Genomic DNA, 26,223 nt, shown 5'->3' on the forward strand with positions numbered 1-26,223 from the left:
ACTAACCATTCCTCTGCTGTTAACTGCTAACTGCTAACATTGTTATGGTTTAAGATATCTCCTCATAGGTTCATATATGTGCAGAGGTGGTAGACCTTTAGCAGTGGAGCCTAGTGCCAAATCATCAGTTACAGGAGTATGGCTTCAGAGGGGATTAATGTACTTCTCACAGAACCCCAGCCACTCTAAGGTTTTCTGTCTCCCAATATAATCTCACACTCCTACTACTATGATGGTATATTCACCATGAAGTCCTCACCAAAGCCAGTAGATTCTGGCACTTTAGAACTATCAGCCAAATAAGCCACTTTCCTTCAAGTACTAAGCCTAAGGTATTTTTTTATAGTAACAGAAAGTGTACTAAGGCAAACACCTTGTCCAAGGTACCACTGTCTTCATCTGGATTGCTGCACAACTTCTAAGCCCCACTTTTGCCTTTGTCTCCTAGTTTCTGTTCTCCACAAGTAGCCAGAGTGATCCCTATGTTGTCACTGCTTTACTCAGCAACCCCCCATGGCTTCACATCCAACTCAAAATAATAGCCACGTGGTTAAGGAGCCTATGAGATCAACAGGATCTTACTGCCTGCCTCCTTACATCCCTAAACTCACTTCCACTACTTTTCTCATTATGCCCCAGCTACATCCATCTTCCTTCCCTCTATACATACCCAGGCAGACTGTTGGTGAGTTTGCTTACCTGTTTCTCTCTTGTCAAGGCATTCTTTCCTCACAAATCCATATTGTTCCTTCTCTTACTACATCTCTGGTCAAATGCCTCCTTCTCAGTAAGGTGACCATTGTATTAAAACTAAAGATTACCCCTCCCAATCCCTTTCATATTCCTCCTCCCTTTTTCTTCAAAGCATGTATCTCTATTTGACATACATTTCCGTAAGTAATTGCCTATTTTCTATCCCACCTATAAACTATAATATGAGCTCCATGCAGGCAGCTTCTGTTTTTTTCAATACATAGAACTACACCTACCCCTCAGTCAGCACTCAAGACATTTCTAGTGGAATAAATTAAAAAGAGAAGGAAATATTCCTAAATCATAAAAATATTCCTAAATCATAAAAAATTCTGTAAGTAGTAAACAGCTAAAGCTACAAACTGTAAGTATGCAAGCATCTGTATTATGGAGAAAGCAGCTGTTTCAGTAATAAATGAAATACCATCACTGTTTAAGGTATCCAGTGTTTTCTCAATGCACCTGAATGAAAGCCGAAATCCTTCTGTTATATACAAGGCTCTGCTGGCCTCTCCACTGGCCTGCTGTACCACTGGTGCCCTCTTCCGCTGCACCCCAACCAAATACTCTCCTTCTTTGTTGATCAAATATTCCGAGTTTGTTTTTCCATTAATCCCTCAGCCTGGCCTAAATTCAAAGGGTGTTTCTTTTGCTATTTCAGAACTCTTGAATGTCAGCATCTCCAAGAGGACTCCTTGTCCATTTAATCTAAAGCAGTACTCACTGTTATCTATTATATCTCCCTGTGTTACAGATCAATGTAGCTCCTATTAGAACCCAATATCTTTGCCTTTTTAAAATTTTGTTTCTGCTTGACTTCCACAAGAACTTAACTTTCAAAAGGGCAAGATATTTTCCTGTTACCTGAAATAGAATCTGTTTAACAAATCTGTGGAATTGTAAATAAATTGAATTTTTTTATTTGCACTGTAATTTCCTATCTTCACACTATAAAACTTTTCTAAAAGAAAAAGACACATGAAAGAAACAACCAAAAGAAAATTCCTCCCAAGTCTAAATAATCCTGAAGAGATACTGTGGTCATGTGACCACTCAAAGTTCTCTGTGATCAACAGTAAATTTTTCACTAGGCAGTGAAAAATTAGATGTGTGTGTGTGTGTGTGTAAACTGTTCCATAGAATTAAAGAAAAACTAACTTATATGTCAGCTCTAAGAAGTATAAGGAAAGTTGAGAAGATGGCAGAAGAAAAAGTGAAGTAGAACTTGGAGAAAGAAGAGGAAAATACAGCTACAAACAACACAGATAAGCTAGGATTGAAAATTTGCCACAGATAATCTCCAACATGAATAATCCACACTGGGTAATAGAATATTGACTATAATTACATTCATCCTACTGACCTTGTTCTAAATTATTATGGATTATTACTACGCAAGTTATTTTGTTCCACACCAGAGGTGGCTGTATTTCGCTATCAGATGACATGACCTCTAATTCAATAATGTCTGTAATGCACTGGTATCCTCAGATAAAAGCTGTCTATAATGTCTGAACAAAGGTGAATTAGTTATCCAATTCACACACGCAATTAACTCTCTTAATACCTGTGAGACCATGGAGCCCCTTCTGAATTTCCTATTAAATACTGCATATGGAGGTCTTCCCTCCATCTGTAGTTATCTTGTGCTGTACTTTACAATAAACAATATTAATAGTTTATTGCCCCCATCAAAATTCTTGCATTAGTTATCATAAGAGACCTCATTCCAGAAAGCAATGACTCCTTTTCCTGGGAAAATGTATTACATTCAGATGTTATGCCTATTAGTAAAGCACAAGAATTTTTATTCTCAGTAATACAAAAACAATGCCTTCATGAAATATGGGGGAAAATTCACTTTTATTTTAGGAATACTTCTAAAGCACCAAAGTCAATGTATATAAGTGAATTTATGTATACATATATATGTACACACACGTTGTATATGGTCATTCTTAATAAAATTCAAGTGTTAACAAGCCAGCCTGAATCAAAACATAGTATTTTTGGCCACCTGTTCCCTCTGCTAGGGAACTGAAATTTCACAAACAGTTCGAAGGCAGAGCCCTGTGCCTCTGCTTTGTACCCATATGTGATGCCAATGGCTGTATTCATAAAAACTCAGATCAGAATAACTAGATAATGTCAAATGTTAAGCAAACACCCTCACCATCTATGAAAAGGAGATAATTAATTAATTCTTCAGGGGATGCTTTTCATTTTAGTCATCTAACATAAATGTATCTTTTAAGCAAAGAACAGAGAACAAAATAAAATCCCTCAAATGAAGTCTAGCTCTCTCAGCATGCATTCACATTACAGTTCTAATTATAATATTAGATGATATCTATGAGAAAGTAAGGAAGGACAGTCTATCTCAGAACATTTGGTCCTATGAAACCTGCTATCACCTGGGCTTTCCTCTGCCCTCACAACTCAAAGCAGGGAGTTAGAGGAGAGAAATAAGAAAACAGTTCCTTAGGTGGGTTTCACATATTTGACGTGCTCATGAAATGACAGAAGAATAGACACTGCAGAAACTGGAGAGAGAAGCAGGTGACATTCTCTCCATAAACAATCTAAACTATAAACCAACCTTCCACATGCTGCAACACAAGAAACACAGACTCCTCAGAGATGATGTACTTGTGCAGACACACCATGTTGGGCACACAGCGGGGGATGATGGTCTTTCTGTTCCTGCTGTATTCACTGCTTTTCCTTAGACCCTGACAGAGAACAAAAAGGTCAGTTGTACCCTCAGTTGCCTTTGGAGCCTGCTGTGCTCTGTGTTTATCAACCAAACTAATCTATCCGAGTTACTCCAGGCTTCAGAGAAACCACTCATCTGCTGCTCTATGCCCCTCAGTCCCTGGAGGCTCTGCTGATGGCATCTGGCGTGAATCCAGAGAACGGAAGATGCCACAAAGCTGCCATTAAAATCAATTACGTGGGTCAGTGTTTTTATTAGAGATGCTCTCAAACTAAGTCATCAGGATGACACACAGTTATTTCTCTGTGACCTTTTAAGTTTTATTTTACTTATGTACATCTTTAAAGCAGGAAACATTGTGTGATCCATTCAAATTCTTCAAACATAAAAGATATTTCTAATTGAAACAGCAACTTTAAAACACTATTCCAGTCTAAGGTTTATTTACATAAATCTTCCCTAAAAAACAAGCTATGTGAATCCTCTGGGTGACACTCTGGTTTTTAAAACTGGGAAAGTGTCAAATTCTTAAAGACAAATATTTTTCAGTACATGTCAGTGTAACTTACTACCATGTCTTAGCAATAAAAAGCAACGTATCAGAAAAAAAATAGGAATTTTTTTTGGGGGGGTCAGTGGTAGGGCTTGAACTCTGGGCCTGGGAAATTCCCTGAGCTCTATCAGCTCAAGGCAAGCACTCTACCAATTGAGCCACAGCGCCACTTCCAGTTTTCTGGTGATTTATTGGAATTAAGAGTCTCCCAGACTTTCCTGCCCCAGCTGGCTTTGTACTGTGATTCTCAGATCTCGGCCTCCTGAGTAGCTAGGATTACAGGCATAAGCCACCAGCACTCAGCTAGGAAATTCATCAAGTCACCTTCTTGATGCTATGGAAATGCTTAGATAAGAATATTTTTAGAATATACATTATAATAATCCATCCTAAAAACAATTTCAGTTATGAAACTGAGTTTTTCTTTTATTCAGTTATGAATTAAAATTGAATTTATATCACAAGAGAATGTAAATAATACTCTCCTCAAATACCTGTAACAAAATTTTAGTTCTTACAAATCAAAAATGAGATTGTGTGTGATCTTCACAAATTATTCAAACTGTACTTGAGATGTGTTTAAATTACACACTACACATTTAAACAGCACAGAATTGCTCTTCTACTTATCCAAATTATTTCATCTCTTTCATAATGTCAAACTTTTAAAATGTATGGTACATCATGTTTATCAACTGTGATGGAAAGAAAAAAATATACGAGATTGCAAAACCTACAAGAACATTCAAAACACCCATGCAACAATATTAAATACTTTTCCTTTCAAAAGCATTATTTAAAAATAAGTTCTAAATACAATAAAAATACATATTCTACTTACTTTTAAAATGAATGTCTGGTCTGTCCTTGTGTCCATTACAAGTAAAACCTACATAAGAGATATAGGCGATAATTTAATGATAATGCAATAAAATATTGACTCTTGGCTTTTGGAAACTAAGAGTTGGAGGTAAAATTAACTTTTCTCCAAATTATTAGTATCTGAATGGATTTTTTGTAATCTATTAATAGAATCAAATAGTCTTCAAAAATAGACTTACTATAATTTCCTTTTCTTAAAATGTCATAGTTTAGAAACATTACCATTTCCTAGATAAATTTTAAATTTTTTGTTTTTGGGTTTTTTTTGTTTTTTGTTTTTTTTTTTGTCGGTCATAGGTCTTGAAGAACGCTGGGCCTGGGTGCTGTCCCTGAGATTTTCAGCTCAAGGCCAGCGCTCTATCACTTGAGCCACAGCACCACTTCCGATTTTCTGGTGGCTAATTGGAGAAAAGAGTCTCATGGACTTTCTTGCCCAGACTGGCTTTGAACAGCGACCCTCAGATCTCAGCCTCCTGAGTAGCTAGGATTACAGGTGTGAGCCACCAGCATCTGGCTTTAAATGTATTTCTGAAAGTAAAGGAAATGTTTCACACAAAGAATATTTCCTCATGGAATATATAGCTGGACCTCAGGTCTCCTTTTGGTACTGCCTCTACACTCTGGGCTGCTTTTTCACTCGTTGTATCAAGTAGAGACCAACTCTTATCTAGCTGCTAATAATGGCATCCCAATTTTTTTCCTTTCCTCCATGCTGCCCTATGATAGGTTCTCAAAAATAGCAGACAAAGTGTTTTGTTTTTTAAAAAAACAAAAGTTAGATCACATCATTCATACATCACCCTGAGAGGAAAGGCTTGACTCCATGAAATGACCTCAAGACCCTTCATGATGGCAACAAGAAGAAAGGACCCTACCAGATTAATTTTATTATTTCTACACACTACATCAAAAGCTGGCAAACTTTTTCTGCAAAGAACCAGATAGTAATAAATATTTTAGGACAAGGCCAGTCAGTTTCTGCTACTTTTCAAATCTGTTATGATGGCACAAAAACAGCCAGAATCTGAATTGGCCATGGGATATGGTGGGAATATTAGCACAGAAATGAGCAAACCACAAATGAGGTCTTTCCCACCTCTACAGAGCTGGCTGGCAACCAACTACCAGCCCATGATGGGGAAAGGAGGAAGAAAAGTCAAAGATAATAATAATAATAAATTTTCAGCTTGAGAAGAATAAAAGAATGTTACAAAGAAAGAAAGAAGTCAAAGTGGAGAACAAGTTTGAGATGATAAAGAAATAGTGACAACTTCATCTTTGAGTTTTCTTTCGTTGCAATAGAATATTACCACAGGTGCCTCCTGAATGCATCTCTTCCCCTTCCCAAAAGCCATGTACTCACTAAAAATAAAACAAAGAACCTGTTCCTCCTCCAGGAGAACTGAATACTACCACTTACCATGCAAGCATCTTAACCTTAGAGTTACCTAAGACTCCAGTGAGGAAATCAGACTTAACAGCACCCGGATTTTAGCCCATGGAGTCCTACTTCACAACTCTAACCTACAAAACTGTAATACAAGTACATTAGAAGAAGAGGAGAAAAACACTACAAAGAAAGGGTTTTTTTTGTTTTTGTTTGGAAACGAGGTTTTTTATTATGTACTGTTTGCAACTTTTGCTTATAGTTTTCTGTGCCCTTTGTCTTATACTTAAGTTTCTCTGAGGCAAGAATGGGAAAGGGAATCACAGAAACAGCAGGAAAAAGGATGAACTAATGCTACTCACAATGATACTCACTAGACACTACATTGGAAATGAACTCTACAACTTGGGTGGGGGAGAGAAGTGGGGAGGGAAAAGTAGGAGAAAATGAGGGAGAGGTAACAGTATTAAAAAAGAAATATACTTCAATTATTTTCAGACAGGATAGACACATTCTCTCTTTACTTAAACTCTGTGCTATTTTTACCACAATTCTTTTTTTGCATATATATATATAAATATATATTATTGTAAAGATACTTTACAGAGAGGTTATAGTTACATGAGTAAAGTAATGAGTACATTTCCTATCGAGCATTGTTACCCCCTTCTTTGTTTTCCCCCTACCATCTCTTCCCTTTCCTCCCCACCTCCCAACTCCTCCCTTTCCCCCCACAAATTTGTAAAGTTCGTTTTCAATATAGTGTCTTATATATCTTATTGTTACAATGGGTCAACCTGTATCCTTATTTCAGCATTTTGTTATTTCCCTCCCCCTCCCCAAATTAGAAATATATATATACAAGATGCTGGGCACTGGCATCAAATACAGTGACAACAGGAGTTATAACATTTACCATAATTCTTGAATCCTCCAAGTTTGGGAATCACATTCACAGAATGTGGCCTTAACAGTTAAATTAACCTAGTGAATGCAAGTGGAGTCACTAAGGTCCCCTCTGTAAAGGAAGACTCAACGACCGTCTCTTAAGCATAGACATTTAGGATACCTTAAGTCACGTTTATTTCTAATTTTTATTATTTTGAAGCGGTTGTACAAAGGGGTCTCAACTAAGTCAACATTCTATTTTTTTCTTTTGAAGAGCTGAACTCTCTGAAAGAATCAGAGTTTCACTAGGTTTGAGTTTTCTTTTTTTAATCTAATTTTATTATTATTATATGTTGTATGGGGTTACCATTTCATATATGGTAATGAGTAGTGCTCTTTTCTGACCAATGTCACCCCTTCCTTCACTTTCTTCCAGCTTCCCCCACCATCCCTACCCACAGTTGCAAGTTCATTTTCCACATAGTTTATACTGAGTACTGTGATTGTATTTGTTCACCCTTCATCCCTCCCTTTCTGCCCCCTCCACTGCTCCCCCATGCCCAATTATTTTTATATCAACTTGTGACTCTTTTAAGTCAATCACCATAAAGCTGGTCATGTTGAGTAAAATACATCTGTATGAAATAAAAAATTATCCAAGGGCTGAGAAGTTGGCTCAGTGGTAGAACGCTTGCCTTGCATGCATGAGGCCCTGGGTTCGATTCCTCAGCACCACATAAACAGAAAAAAAAAAAAAGCCGGAAGTGGTGCTTTGGCTCAAGTGGTAGCCTAGAGTTCAGGCCCCACAACTGGACCCAAAAAAAAATCCAATAAAAATCTCTTTTCTGATAAGGGTCATTTGGATATTATAACATCATTCACAGGCCACACCAAGTTATCAGTTCAGGCAGGCAGCCCACACAAAGCCAATAAGAAGCATATGGATCTGTTCTGTCCTATACCAAATGATTTTGAGGGTCTCATACAGGCCACAGGCCTAACATTCCCCACCCCTGAGGTAAAGGTATGGAAGCTGTACAATTCAAAAACTTTTTCCTACCAGAAGCCTCTTACAACTGACTGAACAAGATACTCATGCATAAATCAGGAGTGATATCTCTTTACTGGTCTCACTTAGCCAGGAACCATGAAGTGGATGAGATAAAAAGACAAAATCAAGATGGCTAAACAAGGCTGGAAAGTGCTGTGCTGTTTACATGTACTTTCTTCTCCTACTAACTTTGTTTGCAACTAGACAATGTTCACATTGAGGCAATAAACACAAGAACATATGTGATTTTTTTTAAATGTGCCCTTTGACTGTCAATTTCTCCCAAACAGGTGTTGGCTAAATGATTATAAATTGGCCTCTGGATACACCTCTTCAACTGAGCCGTACAGGGCTGGTGATAATATAATTAGACCCAAAAACATCAGGCTGGTGAATGCTTTCCATCTGTTTGGCAATAATGTTTAGTTAACAATAGTCTTTAAAAGAAGCACCTTCAACTTGAGTTCTTAAAGTTATTTATAGAGCCATTCTTAACACACCAACACTCCTGCTAACAAGAGCTTTAGCCACTTGGAAATTATTAGCCATACGGCTGTATACAAAGAAAAACGACTGCATTTAACATCTGTATCTTTCCAAATTTACACGCTTCAACCTCATTTAAAGTCATTTCTTAATGAATACTGCTATGGAGCTGCATTAATATTATAGTTGCATGCACAAAGATCATAAGGAGCCAAACATTTTTTTAATGCCAACAGTAGGCCAATCTGTAATGAAGCTGTCAGCACAAAGGACAAAATAATAGCTTCTTTAACCCTCAAACAGGATTTTTTCATTTGTAGACTAGAACACATCAATTTATAAACTGTTCATGGGTTTGCTCACCTTTATGAAGACAAAAATCTAATTTGTACTAATTTGATACAATTGTCTTTCCAATAAAAGGCCCCTAAATCCATCTTTTATTTCATGATAAAACAAGCATTATAACTAAAACTGTCAAGAAATAATTACCTTAGATGGCATACCTTACTGAAAGAGTACAATTAATGTATTTCTCCCTTTCATTTGTCATACTTACTTATCAGCACTATATTAGCATATGGTCTAACAAAAGAGATTACTCCATCTTCACCTATACCAATATAGAGAATGCTCCTAAATGGAAAAAAGAAAAGACAAGAAACAAAAAGAAGAGAAAAGAAAAGAGAAAGAAAAGAAAAAAAATAAAAGGAGACAACTTATGCCTTTAGTACTAGCCTCATCTATCAGAAAACTTGCCCACAGTTCTTTCATAGCTGTTACAGTAGCAAAAGCTACAACTGATTATAGGTCTGAAGGTTTCTAGGGGCTTTAATTGCCCAGAGGGGAGGAGGGTGTTTTGTTTTGCTTTTGTTGTTAACCAGAATAGGGAAATTCTAATGTTTAACAAGATACTACCTTTACTAAAACAGGAGAGAAGATCTACAAAATCATCAAATACAATTTTTTAAACATGTAAAAGAAAAGTTTAGCAGGAAGAAAAGAAATACATTTCTATAGACACTGCCTTTGTTACAAAAATATGGAGTACACTCTGCTATGGGAGCTGTTGCCCCATTCATGAATTTTTTTTTTTTGGATATTTAAATTTTGACACTGGAAGTCTGGAAATTCTCTGAAAATAATTTCAGCTAATTCCTTTAAAAAGAAAGATTACCTGTGTGGTTTAAGAAAAAATTCTAGGGCTGGGAAGGTGGCTCAGTGGTAGAGCGCTTGCCTTGCATGCATGAGGCCCTGGGTTCCATTCCTCAGCACCACATAAGCAAAAAGAAAAAAGCCGGAAGTGGTGCTGTGGCTCAAGTGGTAGAGTGCTAGCCTTGAGTGAAGAGCTGAGGGACAGCGCCCAGGCTCAGAGTTCAGGCCCCACGACTGGACCCCCCCCAAAAAAAAGAAAAGAAAAGAAAAAAATCTATCTCCCTAATGGCAATTCACAAGACTCTAGGACAACTGTAGTTAAAGACTAAGGGTTTATCCTACATGACCAACCCAGGCTGTCCCTTAATGGCCTCATTGTCCATGTTTGCTGGATATAATCTACTGCTGGGAAATCACACATACATAAATATCCCAGAAAGAATGGGATCAACAGAATAAATAAGCCACAGAAAAGTTACAAGCCCAATTTTGCAAATAGGACAGTTCTTCTCAACATAGTTTCAGATGAATAAAATCATATTTGCTGTACTTTATCCAAAACAGCCCATGCTCCACAAGCATCATGTAAGCTTTTAACTAGCCCTGTGTTGATAATATTACAAGTATTGGTGATGATCACTTTCTGTATAGAGTTTTGAACAACAAAAACTACAGCAGTGAATTCTGCTAGCCTCCCCTAATACCACACAATTATAACTAAAAAATATTCATATTTTCAGCCATAAACCCATCCCATTTTTGTATAGAATACTTAAACTGTATTCCTATTGTTAACCATTAATTCTTCACCTTCTTTTCACGAAGCATCTGACAGAAATTCACTATAGAAAACAAGGCAGAATATCAGGTGACTTTCAGTGCATAATTCTACTGGGCTCTAAGTCTCTCTCTTTTGCATTGCAAGGCTAACAACATACCCTGTACAACTGTTCACAATTCCAAAAGCTAATGATACTGCACCCACAGCATTATCCCATCAGAAACTGCTGTATAAAAAGCAGCAGTGAGAAAAGACTATGTGGAGACACCCCTCACAGTAGGTCATGAACCAATCAAGTTGTTTCTTTGAGAACTGGAGTTTGACCTGGAGGTTTACAACTCCAGCCTAAAAGATCTTTTCCCCTACTATTTATACTCAACATCTATTTTCAACAATGGATAGCACAGAGGGCACCTCCAGGATTTCTTAACTTGTGCATGACATACCATCAGGAAGTAAGCATATACCGCAAAAAGAGTACTTCCTTGTGAATAGATGGCCAAGGTAAGAGCAACCAACTAACTTAGAACAAAATAAGGTATCTTTTTAAACTGTACTTCCTTTTCCTTTTATTTTTGATTAAACATCAGTTTATGAATACAATATGTCTTGATCAATGTCACCCTTTCTCTTCAGGTTTCTATTTAATCCAAAAGTATCTTCAAAGGTGAAGGCAACAAAGAAACATAGGTCCCATGGTTTCCCTTATTTGCAATATCTAGTATATGTCTGAGTCAAGCAGAAAAGGTCAGATAAGGCGATGTTAGGGAAATGAACCCTAAGATATGTATTCAAATGTTTTTTTTCTTTCATGCGATTGTTTCTAGCACATTTATAAGATTATTTCTTTGTTGCTTTGTATGTCCCTCCCGCACAGTATAAGCCCTGCTTTCACTGTATTTGATGTCGGTATAATTTGTGGAGGGAAAGGGGAAAAACAAATCGTTTAAATAGGGATTCAGGTGGACCCATTGCAACAATGAGATGTACAAGTCAGTATGTCGAAAATGAACTTTACAACTTTGGGGGGGGGTGGGAGGATTGGGGGGAGGGGGTGGGGAGAGGATGGAAGGGATGGGAAGGGGAAACAAAGGAGGAGGCTACAATGCTTGATAAGAAATGTACTCATTATCTTGCCCATGTAATTGTAACCCCTCTGTACAGTATTTTCATAATAAAAAAAATATATATATATACAAATGCTTACCTATAAAAAAAGGTGGAAGGCAACAAACACAACCTACCAAGAAGGTGACACTCAAAATATACACTTTTTTAATAATTAAAATTCAAATTAGCATAATTTAAAGTATATTTTACATGTCTGTCCAAACATGGTAACTCCTAAACACATCCCTATTTCAAATTATCTAATTATCTTAGTTGTCTTAACTGCTGCAAAAGTGGGTTGGCGACAAAGGAAGATGAACCAGGTTAAGAAGAGCCAGTAAATATTTTTTATCTATAAGAAAACAATGAATTTTAATTTTCTTTAAATGCCCAAACATTTCCCAAGGTTTTAGTATGCTAATTTTTTAATTAAAAGATATTTCGGCAGTGAAAGCTCTTTTATATGCACTACTGATTCTTCATCAAACGTTAACTTTCCAACTTAACACCAGTTTAGCCGGTGGCAGCCTGAAGGTTTACCATCTGCTGCTACCCAAAGTCACTGTGGCCACCTTCAGAACATATGCATCAAAGCCCCAAGATAAGAGACTGAAGAAATACTGCCTAAGTCAGCATAAGGGGGATGATGAACCCAGAGGCAGGCAACAGGCAAACTACCAGAAAATGCACAGCAGCGTCAGTAACCATCAGTCACACCACAGAGAAAGCACCCAAGGTCACTGGGGACTCTGGCAGCTCAACACAAAACCAAGAGAAATACTTAAGTCATTGTATGATTATTTTTCTTTAAAAAAAAAAAAAGAATACTTAAATAAAAATAAAATAATAAAAAATCACCTACAGTCCTATTCAAAATAAATATGTACTGGAGAAAATGAAATATAAAAATTTAAGGGGCCTATACAGTCTTTGAAAGGCATATGTTGTTTATTCAGTCATAAAAGTAGATTAAAAGTAGAGCATTTTATTTTGAAATCCTTGATTTTCTGGATAATACCACACCTATACTCCAAATGTTAGAATAGGAGAGCATACTTAGAGGCAAGTTTAACAAAATGCACAAAATGACAGTTAAAAATATGATGCCTGGCTACTCAGAAATGTCATCTAGCCTATCACAATGGTACATGTGAGACTAAGGAGACTTAGTATACTTAGGAGACTAAGGCAGGAAGATCAGAACTTCTAGACTAGAGTGGGCTGAAAATTTTAAAGTCAGCTATTTAAGGTAATGATCACATTCACCACACTATCTCATATAAAAAAAAAAAAAAGCTGTTACAGTGGCTTACAAACACAAAGATGTCAAAAACTTAGCTTTATTCAGTTTTAATACTGAATGATTGAAATATATTCATCTTTTAAAACTTTCAGTAGTATGAAATTTCTTTGTGCTTCATCTTTGCCTTTTGCTTTTCCAAAAAAATGAAATATGGAAGAAACCCAGTATACAAACTATTTGTAGAAAATTACACAGAAAGCATCTTAAATCTTGGATTTAAAATGGCAACAGATACATTTAGTTTGTGTTAATTCAAAGCTTTCACTTCCACAAGTATTATAAATTAATTTAAAATGAAAGCATTATTAAAACATTTATCAACTTAAGAACTATTATAATAAGGCCTATTTGTCCTCTCCTCTGTTTAAACTTAAATAATTCAACCATAACCTTTGAATAGTATTATACACACTTTCTATAAGCTAACATAATACTATATTTTGCTTGCAAGTGCCCCAAGTGAACTCAATTTACACCTGCGCATACTCAGTAATTTGACTAATCATCATAATGGTTTTTTAAGGATCACAGTTTGTCACTGTGATAATGATTAAAAATAAGCCAGGCACCAGTGGCTCACACCTATAATCCTAGCTACTAAGGAGGCTAAGATCTGAGTATCATGGTTCAAAGCCAGCCTGGGCAGAAAAGTCCATGAGCTCTTATCTCTAATAAAGTACTCAGAAAAAGCTGGAAATGGCGCTGTGGCTTAAGTGGTAGAGCACTAGCCTTGAGTACAACAAGAATTTGGGACAGTGCCCAAACCCTAAATTCAAGACCCAGGACCGGCAAAAATAAAATAAAACAAATGCTACCTGAATAACATCTCTCAAGAAATGTTAATATATTATTAATCATAATTTTCAGCATTAGAAAGAGAAAATAAGTATATTTGGGCACTTCTAAAACAGATCTGCAAATACAATTTACTCCTATTTCAAAGATAATCATGCCTACAATGTTTCATTCCTCCAGAGGGCAGTGAAACATGGTTGACAAAGTTTGTCTTTGACAGACGAATGTTAGAATCAGACAGGATGAAAGTTTTAAATGTTTCTGCAGCAAATAGCAGCAAACTGATTCTATAGCTTGTATGGAAATGCCAAAGATCTAGAATAGTCAACACATTATTGAAGAACAAAGTTGGAGGACCAACAGTACCCAATTTTAAGATTTACTACAAAGCTACAGCAAGTAGCATGATGTGGTATTGCTAAAGAATTGATGAGTAGGCTGCGAAGTTCAATAGTAGAATAATTGCTAGCAGCTATGAGATTATAGTTTCATTCATAGCACCATACACACACACACACACACACACACACATGCACACACACACGCATGCACGCACGCACGCACGCACACAAAAACAAATAGATAAACGATAGACCAATATGACAGAATAGAGACCCCAGAGACTGTAATGATTTGACACTAAAATGTTCCCTAAAGTCTTACATGTTGGGAGAGAGGGGGAGATGGGAAGACCGGGATGGTAAGGGGAAACAAAGGAAGAGGCAACAATGCTTGATAAGAAATGTGTTCATTACCGTGCTCATGTGATTGTAACAGTGTACAGTATTTTCACAATAAAAAACTTATTTAAAAAAAAAAGACTTACATGTTTTTTAACATGGCTGCCAACTAGTAGTGCTTTGCAGAATTGACCAGATCATGAGACCTTGACCTCATTAATGGTTAAGTCCACTCAAAATTTCATTAATAATTGCATGGCATTATTAGGAAATGATGACAAGTACGAGGTAGAGCTTGTTTGGAGGAATGTGTCACTCTGAAACACACATCTGGTTCCTAGCTTCTTCTGCCATCTCCCTGCTTCCTGGCTGCCATGAGGTTGGTGCCGGAGCTCTACTATGCCCTCTTTATGCTGATGCTTTGCCACAGCAAGGGGGCCAAGTAATCATGGGCTGAAACCATGAGCCAAAATAAAGCCTTCCTCCTGTAAGTTCTCAGGTATCTTACCATAGTTATAAAAACTAACACAGAAACCCACAGAAATTGACCCAACTGTTCTTTGACAAACAAGCAAAAGATAATACAAAAATAGCCAACAAATGGAGTTGGAATAACTGAATAATTAAAACTTATACCCTAACAGAGTTAACTCACAGTGGTTCACAGATCTAAGAAAAAAAGAAAACACAACAAAACAAAAAACCCAAAAAGCAAAAACAAAAAACACAGGACTCTCAACTCCTCCAAAACAATATGGGAGGAGATCTAGATGATTTTGAGTATGGCAATGATTCCTTAAATGCAACATCAAAACCACAACCTACAATTTAAAAATATTTTTTTAATTTTTTAGGTTTCTGTTCTGCCAAAGACAATATCAAGAAAATGTGAAAAGAAGCCACAGTCTGGAAGAATAGATCTATAAAATACACATCTGATAAAGGATTTTAAAACTCAAGGATAAGAAAATAGCTGGATGGGGGCTGGGAAGTTGCCTTGCATGCATGAGGCCTTGGGTTCGATTCCTTAGCACCACATAAGCAGAAAAAGCTAGCAGTGGTGCTGTGGCTCAAGTGGTAGAATAGTCACCTTGAGCTGAAGAGTTCAGGGACAGTGCCCAGGCCCAGAGTTCAAACATCATGACGAAAGAAAGAAAGGAAGAAAGGAAGAAAGGGAGAAAGAGAGAAAGAGAGAAAGAGAGAAAGAGAGAAAGAGAGAGAGAGAAAGAAAGAGAGAAAGAGAGAAAGAGAGAAAGAGAGAAAGAAAGAAAGAAAGAAAGAAAGAAAGAAAGAAAGAAAGAAAGAAAGAAAGAAAGAAAGAAAGAAAGAAAGAAAGAAAGAAAGAAAGAAAGAAAGAAAGAAAGAAAGAAAGAAAGAAAGAAAGAAAGAAAGAAAGAAAGAAAGAGGAAGGGAGGGAGAAAGGGAGGGAGGGAGGGAGGGAAGGAAGGAAGGAAGGAAGGAAGGAAGGAAGGAAGGAAGGAAGGAAGGAAGGAAGGAAAATAGCTGGATGCTGGTAGTTCATGCCTATAATAATAATTACTGAGGAGGGTGAGATCTAAAAATCCCAACTGAAAGCCAGCTCAGGCAGAAAAGTCTGTAAAACTTTTTTTTTTTTTTTTTTGGTCGGTCATGGGGCTTGAACTCTGGGCTTAAGTGCTATCCCTCAGCTCTTTAGCTCAAAGCTAGGCTTTTGAACTACAGGTTTTCTGGTGGTTTACTGGAGATAAGTGTTTATAGCCTTTCCTGCCAGGGCTGGCTTTGAACCGCCATCCTCATATCTCAGCCTTCAGAGTAGCTAAGACTACAGGCATGAGCCACCAGCGCCTGGCTTTTGAGACTCTTATCTCCAATTAACCAGCAAAAAAACAACAGAAGAGTTGTAGTTAAAATGGTAGAGCACCAGCCTTAGAGAAGAAGCTAAGGGATAGAACCCAGGCCCTGAGTTTAAACTCCAGTACTGCTCTCCCCCCTTAAAAAAAAAAAATCAAGAGAATAAATAACTTAATGTTGAAATGGGCTTATTGACCATAGTGGTATATGCCTGCAATCTGTTATTTAGGCGGCAGATATTAGTAAGATCAGAGTTCAAGGCCCAACAAGGAGAAAAGTCAGTGAGATTCATTTCAACAACTAGCTGTTATGATAGTGCATACCTGTGATCCCAGCTATTTGAAAGGCACATGTAAGAAGACTATTATTTGAGGCCAACCCTAGGCAAAAATGTAAGACTTCATCTGCAAAAAATACTAAAGAAAGTACTATTCAATGTAGTATCAACTTAAGTGGTATAAATGGTTAATCAATGACTCTGATCTGATCATTACATATTGTATACATGTACTGAAATATCATATTATATTATATCCAATAAATATGTATAATTGTTACATATTGATCATAATTCTAAATGAATATTTAAAATGTGCCAAAGAGTAAGGAGATACCTACCAAAAAAGATATAGCAAATAGGATGTTCAATATTATATGTCATTAGAAAAATGTAAATTTAAAACGAGACATACATCTATTAGAATGACCAAAATCCAGAGCATGGACAGTATGAAATGCTCACAAAGATATAGTCAGAGCAATAGCTCCTCTCATTCAGTACTGGTGGGAATGTAAAATGGTACAGGAGGGAAGACAATTGGGCAGTTTTTTTTGTTTTTTGTTTTGTTTTTTTGGGTCCGGTTGTGATGCCTGAACTCTGGGCCTGGGTGCTGTCCCTCAGCTCTTCAGCTCAAGGCTAGCGCTCTACCACTTGATCCACAGTGCCACTTCTGGCTTTTTTCTTTTTGCTTATGTGGTGCTGAGGAATCGAACCCAGGGCCTCAGGCATGCAAGGCAAGCACTCTACCACTGAGCCACCTTCCCAGCCCCAGTTGGGCAATTTTTACAGAGCTAAATATACTCTCACATGAACTAAACAGTTCTCCTCCACCATGCATACCTGCTATAATGTATTGGGCCTCCACTGCCCCAAAGTAACAGGTCCAAGAGACCATCATGGACTGAATTCTTCTGAAAACATGAGCCAAAATAAGCCTGACCTCCTTTAAGTTGATTATCTCAAGTATTCTGTCAGTGACAGGAGAAAGATAACAGGTGCTAAGTGAGCTTTCACTTCCTTAGCTAAGACTCTTGGATAGAGGTATCCTGGAGGCAAATGTATCAGGTCTTTGGATGATAATGATGGGTTTAATTTAAGTGCGTTAATCAAATGGAGCAAATGCACTCTGGTGGGGTTTTACATACAGGTAGAATCTATGCATGTGGGGGTTGGAGGAGTAGGAATAGACAAAATCTCTATTTTTCCTCTCAATTTTGCTATAAACCTAAAACTATACTAAATAAAGTCTGATTAAAATGTTTTTTTTAGCCAGAGATGGTAGCTCATATCCAATATGCATGAGTATCTTACGTTAGAAGCCAGGCTTGAGTGAGAACAACTGTCTCAAAATCCAATGAATAGGTAGACAGACAGATGGACAGACACACACACATACAGAGACTGACGGATGCTTATCTGTTTTCCATCTACAAGTCACTAGGACAAATCCCTGCATAACAGGACAAATAACTAAATCTGGTCCTGCCCTAGAGCAATACAAAATACAGATCATTCTCCAGTAAATAATACAAGCAATTATCTCAACCACAAACATGAACGTAAAATCTCTTACATTCCTATGAGCCAAATGTCAATGAAGGTGACGCATCCCTCAATGATGTATCTTACTTGGATATCAGGTGAAATGATTTAGTGAACAATACACCTATCACAGAAATGTCTTTTGTATATACATATATGGAAAGAGCATTTAACTTTGTATAATTTTTCAAACTCCAAGCCTATATATCTATTACTTCATAAAGCCTGCTTCCAAAGGACATGGTGTGCCTTTGTAAGGAAACTGGATACAAACACAGAAAAAGGCAGAATATAAAAGACAAAGAAATTGGGTTTAAAACAGAATTACTAAAGAGCTAGGAAAAACAACCACTTAGGAAGCTCTTCTCAGATCCAAATGCTTGAAAAGCTAGATCTCTACACCTTTGTCATCCTCATTTTGTTGGTTTTCTGTTTTTGTGAAGAACTGGCCCAAGGCCATAAAGATATTATGCTAACGAGAGGTTAAAACTCTAAAGTTATGGGCTCAAGTTCAGCTCAGCCATTCAAAATTCCATAGTAAATCTATTTATTCTATTTCTCTGGTTTGAATTCTGAAGTAATTTGACATGATGACCTGACACTGTTAAATTTAGATGAAAATTAATTCAAAAGAAACTATGTTCTATTATACCTAGTTTTTGGTCCTTATTTGCATTTGCTAGAAAAAAAAAACTAATACTCGAAGCTGATGTGAACTGTTTTACTGTCCATTCATAGCCTGGTTTAATATTTTCATTCTTATGATAGATGTGCTCTATAAATATGCTTTAAACAGCTTATAGTGACTAAAAACTGAAAGAAGTTGCTAAAGGCAGCAAATATATCCACATAGCACTCTTTATTACACACCATTTATGGTAGTCAGTTAACAGTTGCTCAACTCATGGTTGGAGGTGTTGCTCAAGTGGTAGAGTTCCTGTTGAGCAAGTGTGTGACTTGGAGTTCAAACCACAACACCACCAGAAAAGAAAAAAAACCCACACATGCTCATTTTTTTGTCAATCAATATCCAACAAAGCTGATGATGTCCAAGGTAGACATTACAAAGAAAATGTCTTGAAGGTAAGGAAGCTTTAAAAACTATTAGTTTTAAATGTTTTTAATAAGTCTGTAAAATATGAGTTTGAGATTCCCAAGGCCCAAACTCCAAGGAGTTCCACAAGTTATTTCCAGCCACTAGCTCCTACATCCCAAATAAAGATATATGATGAAGGGCAGAGATTATATGGCTCAGATATGCAGAAGATAACACAACCCATCTTGAGCCATCTTCAAGGTGTGTGTGTGTGTGTGTGTGTGTGTGTGTGTGTGTGTGTGTGTGTGTGTGTGTGTGTGTGTGTGTGTGTGTGTGTGTGTGTGTGTGTGTGTGTGTGTCCTGGGACTTAAATTCAGGGCCTGGGTACTATCCCTGAGTGCTTTTTGTGTGTGTGTGTGTGTGTGTGTGTGTGTGTGTGTGTGTGTGTGTGTGTGTGTGTGTGTGTGTGTGTGTGTGTGTGTGTGTGTGTGTGTGTGTGTGTGTGTGTGTGTGTGTGTGTGTGTGTGTGTGTGTGTGTGTGTGTGTGTGTGTGTGTGTGTGTGTGTGTCCTGGGACTTAAATTCAGGGCCTGGGTACTATCCCTGAGTGCTTTTTGATCAAGGCTTCTAGTGCTCTACCATTTGCACCATAACTTCACTTCTAGTTTTTTGGTAGTTAATTGGAGATGAGAGTCTCACAGCCTTTCCTGCACAGACTGACTTCACACCATTATTCTCAGATCTTAGCCTCATGCCTGTAATCATAACTAATTTAGAAAGGCTTTTCTAACCCTAAGATGTTAACTCCTGAGTAATGAAGATTATAGAGGTGAGCCACCAGCACCCAGTTAAGCCACCAGCACCCAGATGAGTTATAAGCTTTATAGACAAAGAACTAAGAGCAAGGGGAGAAAAACATTTATAACTATGAAAGAGTCCTGGTCAAAGTATGGCCTCATTGTTCACTATTGCAGAGAAGTTATTATCATTACCACCACTGCTCAACACAAGTAAATGAGTCATCACTGCCTGGTAATGGTCTGTCTTAAAAAGGCTCTATTGTTTCTTAGGGATGGCTTTAGTCCTCATAAAGACATTATAGTCCTGTCTTTCTAAGATATCAAGGTGATTACAAAGTGACTACAGAAACCATACAAAATGGAAGTAGATATTCCAAATCTTTCTCTCCTGTTTTTAACTAATTCATGGGCCCAAGTAAGTAGTCAGTGATTTTCAACAAAAGTAGTTTTTATACATCTCTTATAATTACACTTTTGTTGCAGATGGGGCCAAGCTTTTTCATACTGGTTAAAATTTAATTTTAGTATGATCTAGGAAATGTATTAGTATGATCTAGAAAATTTATTTAGTAAAACAGCACAGTGTGTTTATGTTCTGAATTAAACTCCCAAATACTATAAATACAGGTGAAACAATTCATGCCTTCAAGGAAGTACCCACCCATATACACAGGTGTGCTCTGTGAAAACCAGGGGAAATGGGAGGAGTAGGAATGGGTGACTGATGCTATACATGTGGAATGGATGAACAATTACACGGATTATTATTAAATTACATACAATAGTTAAGACTTAGAACACATATAGTGACTCTATTCCTTTTTAAGTTACAAGGATGCTTGGGCATTTGAATCTGAAAGCTTATTGGAACAGACACAGAAACAACAGCAAACACTACTGCACAATATGGATAAATGTTATGATAGGTTAAGTTCAAGCCCCAGGATCAGCACAGGCACATGTGCACACACACATACACACATACACATACACACATACACACATACATACACACACAATCCAAAGATACGCAGTGGTGACTGCAAATAAAACAGAAGTTGGTAACATTTTAGAAGACAAAACAAGTAAGTGTCTACAGGTACAAACATAACCAAGAAAACACGCATTCCTCCTGTAAACCCCTGAGAAATAAGAGCTAACTGGTACCTCCTACAAACAGGAGAACTCCTCCTATACTCTATATCCTTCCTGCATAGCCAGCCAGGCAGCTGCACTTTCCCACACTGGTAGACTACAAGTTCAGCCTCTCAGATGTAGGAGACAGGAATTGCAAAACAGGCATCATGCTGAAAACCTGTGGTTTTCTTTACTACCAAGTGTAAGGACATGAGTGTCCCTTCCACCTGTGGACTTCCAGAATGTTTCTGGAATTTATTGTAAAGGTGATGTACAGAGGGGTTACAGTTAAGTAAGGTAATGAGTACATTTTGTTTCTGTTTTTAATATTACTCCCTAGATAGGTCACTGTGTGGTTCTTTTTTAAGGAAATTAATTGACAACGGATTAGAGATATTGAAATGTTATGAGTCTCCTAAGATATCTGGATTGTTTCCCAAACTGTACTTCAGAAATGCCTAGCTCAAGAAATGAAGCCTCAGCCTGGCACTGAAGGCTCATGTGTGTATTACTACCCAGTCAGGGCAAGAAAGTCCATGAGACTCTTATCTCCAATTTACCACCAGAAAACTGGAAGTCATGCTGTGTGTGGCTCAAGGTGGTAGAGCTCTAAGTAGCCTTGAGCAAAAAAGCTCAGGGACAGTGCTCAGGTCCTGAGTTCAAGCCCCACAATGGAAAAAAACAAGAACTGATCAAATAGCTCTAAAAGGAAATTATAAAAAGAAAGAATAAAAACACAGTAGAAAATACTCAATGTCCCACATAAAATTAAACAAAGATTGTGGGTGTGGCTCATCAGTCATGAGCAAAAAAGCTAAGAACTCAAAAGCCCTGAGTCCAAGCCCCAGTAGCAGCTCTGCCTCCCCCGCCAAAAGGTTCATACCTGCAATCTTACTCCTCCTCCTCCTGCTACTCAGGAGGCTGAGATCCAGAGACTCAAGTAGAAAATTCTGTAAAACTCCATCTCCAAATACAGCCAGTAAAAAGCCCAGCTGAAGACATGTCTCAAGTGGTAGAGTACCAGCTAAACACACAAGCTGAACAAGTGCAATGCCCTCAATTTGAGCCCTAGTATTAACAAAACAAAAACATTTATTTGTAGGCATCCAAGCCTATGATCAGCTATTAAAATTCAACAAATCAATTAAATTTATATTGAATGTTGAAAGCCTGTTACATGCAGGTACATGAAGAATAACAATGAACACACCAGACCTGGTCTCTGCCCTATAGTATCTTAAAATTCAGCATGGGAGAAGGGCAGTTAAAACCAGTTTAGTAGGTGTGATGCTGTAGACACACAAGTGTAAGTAGAACAAAGAAGTGAGTTAAATTCAGACCTTGCAGAAGAACAGGAACTCATTCTGAAACACTCATGAAACCAGAAAGACTCTCACAACTACTTCTGGTAAGAAAAGCAGAGAAGGAGGTCCTCTAAATAACAAGTAAGTTCACAAGTCATTGATTTACATGTTAATGTAATTATGACCTAATTTGAAAATACATGCTAATGAGACCTTTGTGTGTATATATGCACAACAATAAATAGATTAAAAACAGAAATATTTTCTTTCTACATTAAAGTTTATAAAAACCTTTTCTCTATGTCGTTCCATACCTTTTCCTAAGTTAATAGCTATTAACAAATACAATAATGAAACAGAATCAGAGAAACATGTTGTATGAAAGCTAAAGTATTCTGTATATTTTCTGGACTTTTTCTTTTTTTTCTTTTTGTCAGCCATGGGGCTTGCACTTTGAGCCACAGTGCCACTTCTGGTTTTCTGGTGGTTAATTGGAGATAAGAGTCTTATGGACATTCCTGCCCAGGTTAGCTTTGAACCACAATCCTCAGATCTCAGGCTCCTAAGAAGTTAGAATTATAGGTGTGAGCCACCAGTGCCTGGCACAGACTTTTAAATGTATTTAACATTTCTCTTCCAAACTCCCAAGTTTCTAAAACCCAAATGTATGGTATTCCTCAGTACAGTAGAAAGAAATATATCTTGAACAAGAAACCACATTTTTAAAAAATCTACCTTACTTATATTTTTACAAGTAGATATGTTATACTCTTTAAAAGATTATTTTCTAAGCTTATAATTCCAAAACATATAGCTACTAATTTCTACTTGGAAAATGGCATCTGCTAAATGCTAAACATACTTCTCTGGTTAACAAAGCAGTAACAAATTGTGAATTAGAATAGAATTTAGGAAATCTTCCTTGTCAAAACTCTAAATTTGTGCATACCTGTGAGATCCTTGCTACTGTTAGTAGTTCAAGGTGACTTGAAGCTTACAGTATAGCCATCGAAGTCACAGTATGGCAAAAGAAACATCTAAAAAAAAGGGGAGGAGGTGTGCACAGAGACACTAAACATCAGAAAGAAGACGTAGCCAGGCATGGTGGCACACAATTGTAATCCCAACATTTGAAAAGCTGAGGCTGGAGACCCCTGAGTTCAAGGCCAACCTGTACCACACAGTAAGACCCTGTCTGAAACAAAACAAAGAAAGAAAAAGGAGGGAGGACAGGAGATTATCTGCACTAAAATCCAAAAGCCTAGCAATCTCTCAATTACATTTTTGTTTCTCTCTACACTTAAACAGAATGTTCTCCACACTGAAGCAGCTAAAGAAAACATGGTTGAGAGAACATTTTAGATTCATACAAATGAATCTTAACACTTAGTAGATTAAGGTCAAACTTTGTTTAAGTAAATTTATTTGAAAAAAATTGGTGCTTATAAGAATAAAACACTACCATACCAGTTTCAGGGAATATTGATTTAATGTCCCCTTTGAATACTTCAAACTATGAGTTATTATCTAAATTGTTTGAGATGTACTGTATATTGTCCGGTTGTAACATGGAATCATGTGCATACATTAGAGCAAAAGTACTCAATGAACATTAAATTACAAATGAGCACTAAAGTACTTCAGAAAAGATGTTTAGTGGTGAAAAAGACCTAAATTAACTTACATGTTAATATTAAATAAGACTTTCTTTGATGGTAGATGATCAAATATATTGAAAACACAGCTTTATAGCCTATGGTTTTAAAATTACACTGGTAAACTATCTGATAGAGTTAATTTCAAAATATTAATTTTAGTTAATCTGAGATGTCACCAAACTTGCATATACTCATTAACAGATATTTCTGTTCACATATTTTTATTCCAAATATAAGTGTGTGTGTGTGTGTGTGTGTGTGTGTGTGTGTGTGTGTGTGTATGTGTGTGTGTGTGTGTGTGTGTGTGTGTGTGTGTGTGTGTGTGTGTGTGTGTGTGTGTGTGTGTGTGTGTGTGTGTGTGTGTGTGTGTGTGTGTGTGTAGAGAGAACTAGTACAGTGGGAAAAACAGATTTTTGAGTCAACAAAGATCAAGGCTGGAATCCTAGCACTCCCCTACATTAGCTCTGTGACTTCTGGACAAGTCAGTTCATGTGTTTTAGTATCACTTGCCCACCAAGATAAAAATTACAGGATTATGAGGATTAAACAAATTGTTTCATGTAAAATGTCTAATTTAAGGATGCCACATAATAGGTATTAACAAATGGTAGCTATTAGGAAATATTCCCTTTCTTTTTGATCATTAAAATGATGAAGCCTAACCAGATGTTGGTGGCCACACCTGTAATCCTAGCTATTCTATTCAGGAGGCTGAGATCTGAGGATTAAAGTTCAAAGCTAGCTGGGGGGCAGGAACATTTGTGAGACTTACCTCCAATTAATCACCAAAAAAGCCAGAAGTAGAGTTATGGCTAAAGTGATAGAGTGCTAACCTTGAATAAAAGAAGCTCAGGGTCAGAGCCCAGGCCCTGAGTTCAAGCCCCACAATGGGCACAAAAAAACAAACAAACAAAAAGAGTATAATGTTGATCATAAGTTTAAATAACACAAAGTATTTTTCCATACTACAACACTTTTATAAAATAAAACCCCTTACTCAACTGAATGCCAACAAATGCGCACCTTCTCCTTGTGCTCAAATATATTTTGCATGACCTTACATGAATTGCTTAGATAAAAGCTTTTTCTCTTCTGCTTTTGTTATTTTAAAGTGCAGATGCATTTGAGTCATTTTCTCCTTTTGTTTCATATCCTTAAGATCCAAAGCTTCAAAGACAGAGTGTCAGCATGTAGTCAATTTGTGACTGAACTCTTGAAGAGACACTGAAGAATTACCTTGTCAATCACCCCAAGGACTCTGAAGGCCTTCAGCTCCTCGGCAGGGCTCCTTAGGTTCCAAGGGGGCCTTGAACTTAGTGATCCTGGAGGCTAATGGAAGATATCAAAGATTACACATCAATCAGGGAGGTACTTGAAGGAAGACTGCCTGCTGAAGCAAATGCCAGGCCAAAGGAAACTAAATTTATCATAAATCAGAGAATGGAAAGATAAAAGGAGAAAGTTTCTGTTTGTCATGTAAAATGAAAAAAATAAATAAATAAAGGAAATCAAAAGGAAAAGGCAAGAAAAAAGTTGCAAGTAAATAAAGCATAATATCAAAAACAAATTTTTAAAAAGAAAAATTAATGAGCTGATAGTTTATAGAGCAATAATTCAATTTATAAATAGCTATCGTGAAACTTCATAGCAAATGGATCACCCCACTAACAATCAATGACAACCTTATATTCACCCTTGAAAGATTAACAATAATTTAGAAGGAAGCAGCTAAAACATAATGAATTAATGGATAGACTTGGAAAAGAGGGACACAAGTCATTCTCTTTTATCACCCAACAATAGTCCTTTCATGTTACTTTATAAAAATAAATCATTCGTTTTAAAAGGAAGCAACAAATTCAAGTTCAACAAGAAAAATCACCAACCATGGTGGAAAATTAAGAACTTCCATCACACAATCAGTATTTATGAGAATGGAGGTTAAGTAGTGATTCATAAGATAAAGAATTTTTCTCCAAATAGTTGGATATCTATATGAAAGACAATTGGTTAGCTACAAAATAGACCTCAAAAAATGACAAAAAAGTTCAGTGAACACAAAAAAATATTTCAATACCCCACACATTAAAAAAAAAA

General features: G+C 36.9%; 1 protein-coding gene across 6 annotated transcripts in view; it reads right to left on the bottom strand.

The window, feature by feature from the left end:
- Rps6kc1 (ribosomal protein S6 kinase C1) overlaps positions 1-26,223 on the bottom strand; it is a 159,166-nt gene that overhangs the window by 36,753 nt on the left and 96,190 nt on the right. For 4 of the 6 annotated variants that reach the window (XM_070041514.1, XM_070041512.1, XM_070041513.1 and 1 more), the window contains 3 exons: positions 25,363-25,455; positions 4,864-4,911; positions 3,353-3,485 (listed from right to left, as the gene is read on the bottom strand). In XM_070041514.1, coding sequence (XP_069897615.1) covers positions 3,353-3,485; positions 4,864-4,911; positions 25,363-25,455 — 274 coding nt within the window. The remainder of the gene's footprint in view (positions 1-3,352; positions 3,486-4,863; positions 4,912-25,362; positions 25,456-26,223) is intronic. The other 2 variants (XM_070041510.1, XM_070041511.1) reach the window with 1 other exon arrangement.

This window comes from Dipodomys merriami, unplaced genomic scaffold (assembly GCF_024711535.1).
Source record: "Dipodomys merriami isolate MVZ:Mamm:240054 unplaced genomic scaffold, mDipMer1.0.p SCAF_31, whole genome shotgun sequence".
NCBI classification, from domain to species: Eukaryota; Metazoa; Chordata; class Mammalia; order Rodentia; family Heteromyidae; genus Dipodomys; species Dipodomys merriami.